General features: G+C 38.4%; 1 protein-coding gene across 1 annotated transcript in view; it reads left to right on the forward strand.

Moving 5' to 3' along the window:
* ERAP1 (endoplasmic reticulum aminopeptidase 1) overlaps positions 1–5,806 on the forward strand; it is a 59,373-nt gene that overhangs the window by 20,887 nt on the left and 32,680 nt on the right. The window contains exons 3-6 of the mRNA XM_007942541.2: positions 1,271–1,405; positions 2,077–2,197; positions 3,784–3,938; positions 4,775–4,888. Coding sequence (XP_007940732.1) covers positions 1,271–1,405; positions 2,077–2,197; positions 3,784–3,938; positions 4,775–4,888 — 525 coding nt within the window. The remainder of the gene's footprint in view (positions 1–1,270; positions 1,406–2,076; positions 2,198–3,783; positions 3,939–4,774; positions 4,889–5,806) is intronic.

Genomic DNA, 5,806 nt, shown 5'->3' on the forward strand with positions numbered 1-5,806 from the left:
GGGAACCTCCCAGAACATTGTATTGTGCCACTCCCAACAGAAATAACCCAGGTGGATAGCTTCAGCAATCAGGAGCTCCTCAGTTGCTCATAGAAAATCCCACCTTGGAGTTTACAAAGACTTATGGGTAGAAAAGCCACACTAAGTAATTTACTACACTGCACTCATCTTTCATCATATCAGGGAAATTCTCTTCTAATAAATCTTCAACAATTTTCTCTGTGGTTTTCTTTGTCTCTTCCTGTTCTGGTATTCCAATTATATGTAGGTTATTCCTTTCGATGGTATCCAACATAAACCTTAGGGTTTCTTCATTTTGTTTTGATCTTTTTTCTGTTTGACCCCTTTCCAAAGAAGTATTGAGATATTTGCCTTCAATCTCATTAATTCTGTGTTTTATTGATTCAGTTCTACTCCTTTGCCCATTCAATATGTTACCTATTTCTGAAAACTTAGTATTAATCTTCTGGATTTCTGTGTGTAGATTTTGTATCATTTAAAATTTTTCATTTATTTCGTCATTTTTTCTTATATTTTCTTCCAGAATTGTTCCAGGGTTTCCTTTTTGTGTTCTCAGTTTTGTCAGTGTTTTCCTTGATCTGTCTCTCAGTCTGTTGAAGATACCTAAATATAATTCTTTTGAACTCCTTATCACTCCTTATCAGGGAGTTCCAATGATGCTTTTTCCTCAGGGATGTGTTCTGGGTCTGTATCCTGGTCCCTTTTTTCTCCTGCTTTATCTTGCTTCTTTGTGTGGACTGTGATGCTCTGTTGTCTCCAAAACATTGTGACGTTTTTGTGTTTATATTTAATTGGTGATTGTATGTTGGAGTGATTTGCCCACTATTTTTGTTTTCTTTGGATGTTATCTAAGTAAGCAGGGTACTGTGGTCCTCTATTCGCTAGTTGGCAGCACTTATACACTCACCACCTGTCTCTTTTCCTGTTGTCAGCCTCCTATATGTCCCTGCAAGTAGAGCCTATTCTTAGATCCCTGGAATCTGAAGGAGAATGCTGTCACTTTAAGTATCCAAAATGGCTGCCTCTTACAAACATTCAAAATGGTTGTTCCCTAGGTCACTTTAAATATCCAAAATGGCCACTACTTGCAAACTTCCAAATGGCTGCACCCTTGGTCACTTTAAATATCTAAAATCATGTCGTGTACTTTCAATATTATGTTTGGTAGTTAGGAAATTTCTCTTTATAAAATATTTTCAATATATTGGATAACTGGATTATTTGGTAATTTGAGTTATTTTAATTTCAGGTGAAATCTGTGACTATTGCTGAAGGACTCATAGAAGACCAGTTTGATGTCACTTTGAAGATGAGCACCTACCTGGTGGCTTTCATTATTTCCGATTTTAAGTCTGTCAGCAAGATGACCAAGAGTGGAGTTAAGGTGAACCTCTGATTGCCACACAGGTTGACTACGTAGTCCTGGTTTGCCTAGGACTGTCTTGATTTTAAAACTGAAATGTCTCACCTGTAGGCAGCCCCCTCTGTCTCAGCCAATCTGGGATTGGTGGTTACCTTATTGTCACAGAGGCTTTTTTTACAATGCTGTTCTTATAACAAAAACATCACTTGGCCTGGGTCGTTGTGGTTGCTCCACTGCTAATCTGCTCTCTGATCTTTGGCCTGTTCCCTCTGAACTTAGCTAACACGTATTTAAAATTTAGAAGTTGGAATAGATTCTATAATGGTTTCTAAGGTTGGAAATGAATGTCACTGACTGTGTGAGCTGGCGATTTCTGGTTGTGGGAATGAAGTAAGAGAACAAGTAACTGTCATTTGTTTTGACCTTGAAGTCACACCCTTTTCCTTTTTGGCTGTCTCATGAAAACATTTAAAAATATATTTTCTGTATATGTTATCCAGCATTTGTGATTGTTTTCAGAAGAATGATTGATCAAATACAGTAAACATTTCTACAGGAAATGGAACTCCCAAATGTATTCTTTGATATTGGCAAACATCTCTCTCTGTCTGTGGCTATGAATGTCAATCTTTTCATAGTTGTGTAGGGAAGCCACCGTAGTATTCAAATGCCTCTCTTGTTTCTCTCTTCAGGTTTCTGTATATGCAGTGCCAGAGAAGATCAATCAAGCTGATTATGCATTGGATGCTGCAGTGACTCTTCTAGAATTCTATGAGGATTACTTCAGCATTCCATATCCCTTACCCAAACAAGGTAGAAATTTTGCCCAGATACTAGAAATTGTAGCACTTGATGACTCCAATCATAGATTACAGCCTCATAATCAGCTTCTCCATGGTTTATTGCAGTACCCACTCAAGTCATAAAAATCCCATCAAGTGCTAGACATCAGGTTGATCCTTTTGAGTATCTCCTTTTCCTGATGTATGCAGTAAATTCTACAGACAATAAACCAAACCTAGCCCACTGCTATCCAGTCAATTCTGACTCATAGCAACCCTTTAGGACAGAATGGAACTGCCCCAAACGTTTCCAAGGCTGTAAATCTTTCCAGAAGCAGACTGCCTCATCTTTCTCTCTCAGAGTGACTGGAAAACTGCCAACCTTTTGGTTACCAGTCCAATTGTTCTGATTACCTAGTGCTGCTCTGTCAAGAATATACCACAAATGGGATGGCTTGAACAAACAGGAGGTTATTCTTACAATTGGGAGACTTTAAGTCCAAGTTCAAAGTGCCAGGCTCTAGGGGCTGGGTGAAAGCCTTGGGGTTCAGCTCTGCCTCCTGCTCCCAGCCTATGCAGCTAGAGGCTTTTCTTCACTCAGACAGCTACTGGCTACTGAGACTGACAAACCCAAGGTTGACAAGTAAAAGGCACAGCCCTGATGTTACCAAACCACACAGCCGGCCATTAATTGAAGTCCATTGAAAGTCCCAAGGTTGGCAGAGCATGGCAGGTTGTTGAACAATAACACTGCTACATGCAGGGTTCAAGCGTGCCATAAGCTAGAGACTGTTCCCAAAGCTGTTTCTCATATACAGGAAGCAGACCATATACCCAAAGGCAGCTACTCAGCTGCTTACAGTAGATTCCACCATGGAGTTGATTACTCGTCTCATCATGGGGAATACTACATCCAGTTGCCCAGCCACTCAACCAGGCCTAGCCAAGTTGACACACAAACTTAACTACCACACAAATGCTCTAACCACTATGCTATATAAGCTCCACAGACAATAAAACCAGATAGTAAAAGTAATTCCTGAAGCACATGGCATGGGGACAATTTTGCTTTCCGACTTGAAAGATAAACCCAGCTGTATACATGGGCAGACTTTTAAGAGCAGAGGGCAAGAGATGTATTTTTTCATTATTGGCACATACTTGGTAGGAATATAGAAGGTGAGCTATATATTTTTGAATGAAAAAATTTACACAGTGTAAGGAAATCTATACTTTGTTTTTTTACATGACTCCTTAAAATTATTTTATTTATTTATTTTTTAGTATTAGTAGGGCTGGGGTATATTGTTGAGGCATTTGTTAAGGTTATTCAGTCCTCTGACTCTTTGGCAGAGAGTTAGAAATGGAGTCAGGAGGTCCTTGACCAATATCTGGCTTCATCTCCCAACAGCAAAGTGACTGACTGAGTCACTAACTCCATTTTCTCCATAGTGAAAGGGGAGCTTTGGTTCCTCCAGTCTAGAATTCCATGATTCTGCTCTGGCACCTTAGCTTTTCTTTTGGTCCTGAGCCCCATCCATTCTAAGAGTTAATGTGTTTAGGCTAGTTTAGATATTGTATTTTTATTTATATGCATTTTTATTCTTCTTTCCCAAGATCTTGCTGCTATTCCTGACTTTCAGTCTGGTGCTATGGAAAACTGGGGACTGACAACATATAGAGAGTCTGCTTTATTGTTTGATGTGGAAAAGTCTTCTGCGTCAAGTAAGCTTGGCATCACAATGATTGTGTCCCACGAACTTGCCCACCAGGTATAGTCTTCAGTCATACTTTTTTCAAAGGGATATTAAAAATACGTTTATACAGGTAGTCCTTGGATTAGGAATGACTTGTGGACAATTCCAGGAGCTCTGGTAGGATAGTGCCTAAGACATTTGACTGCTAACCAGAAGGCTGGCAGTTCAAATCCACCAGCCACTCCTCAGAAGGAAGGTTGGGCAATCTACTTCCATAGTGATACCGCCTCGGAAACCCAAGGAGGGGTCACTATGAGTTGGGTTTGACTTGAAGGCAATGAGTTTGGTTTTGGTTTGGTAATGGACAATTCCCACTTGCCCTTTAATGTTATGTAAATATATTACTTTGAAACTGTTACTTTGAAACCTCACTTTGAAACTATTGAACCAAATCCTACTTTTAACAAATTCTTCATCACAATCACCTTCATTTGCTGCATATGCAGACTTTAAATAATTGAAATGGCTTTGAGCCTTGTCTTGCACTACAGTAAGGCTAAATAAGAACTGGATGTACCTGTTCCAACTAACTAACAAATTCTAGTTAGGAAGGGATCTTGTTGGTAATCCCAGGATGGCCTGTGTTGCTTTTATGAAACATGAGATTCTTTATATATTGTATTGATCGTTTTCATTTTGTCATAGAAAAAATAATGTTTTATAATGTTTATTGAAGGGGTTTTCTTTGTGCTTTAATAAAACACCAGTACTATAAATATATGTTAACATTCATAAACTGATGTTAGATATCTAAAACATATTTCCTTCTGAATACCTTACGTTTATCCCTGTATAGATAATCCAGTCTCTATAGACTTGTGTGAATAATCAGAGTAATATTTTTCTTTCAGTGGTTTGGGAACCTGGTCACTATGGAATGGTGGAATGATCTTTGGCTAAATGAGGGATTTGCCAAATTTATGGAGTATGTATCTGTCAGGGTGACCCATCCAGAGCTGAAAGTTGTAAGAAGTCTTTATTTACTTATTTACATTTTAAGTTAGTCTGTTGTTTTCTTCAATGTTGCCAGAAAATATTTACTAATCTTTGATTGCAGAGTTCATAAAAACCCAAACCTACTGCCATTGAGTTGATTCCAACTCATAGCGACCCCCATTGGGTTTCTAAGGCTGTAAATCTTTATGGAAGTAGATTGCCTTATCTTCCTCCCCAGGAGCAGCTGGTGGGTTTTGAACTGCTGAACGTGGAGTTAGCAGCCAAATGTCTTATTCACTGCACCAGAAGGATTTAATTAATAACTTCCTTGGAAGTTTAGCTATGCTTTAAAAATGCTAATGAACTTTTGAGCTTTGTCACAAAGATTTACTTCCAGACTGTGTTGTGAATTTGTGATTGTTATAAAATTTAATGTTAAATTTTGTCCTCTGTTAATATTAAAGAAATAGGAAGGGTAGACTGTTTCTCTATATCTTCTACTAAACCTTCACATTATTCATTGCATATGTATTAGGTACCGATCACTCCTAGCTCAATAGAACCTTACTTGTCAAATCAAATGAATTATGTGTAAGGTAACTGCAAATTTGATTGCATGTGAACCTAGATTCATAGGTCACAGAATTTAATGCTTTGGAATCGTTAATGTTTATTTAAAAAATTTTATGCTTCAGGAGGTACAGACAATGAAGATAAACCCTTTTACATATACAATACTTCATTATCGGTGATAATGATCATTAATCTATGGGTAAATAGATAGTTAGACAGGCTGAATAATAAGGTATGTCTAGGCAAAAGGGAATATACCAATGACCATATATAAGGTTGGCAGCTCTGGTAGCATAGTGGCTAAGGCACTTGACTGCTCACCAGAAGGCTGGCGGTTCAAACCCACCAGCCACTCCTCGGAAGGAAGGTTGGGC

Source organism: Orycteropus afer, unplaced genomic scaffold (assembly GCF_000298275.1).
Source record: "Orycteropus afer afer isolate SDZICR_OR568_19922 unplaced genomic scaffold, OryAfe1.0 scaffold00093, whole genome shotgun sequence".
NCBI classification, from domain to species: domain Eukaryota; kingdom Metazoa; phylum Chordata; class Mammalia; order Tubulidentata; family Orycteropodidae; genus Orycteropus; species Orycteropus afer.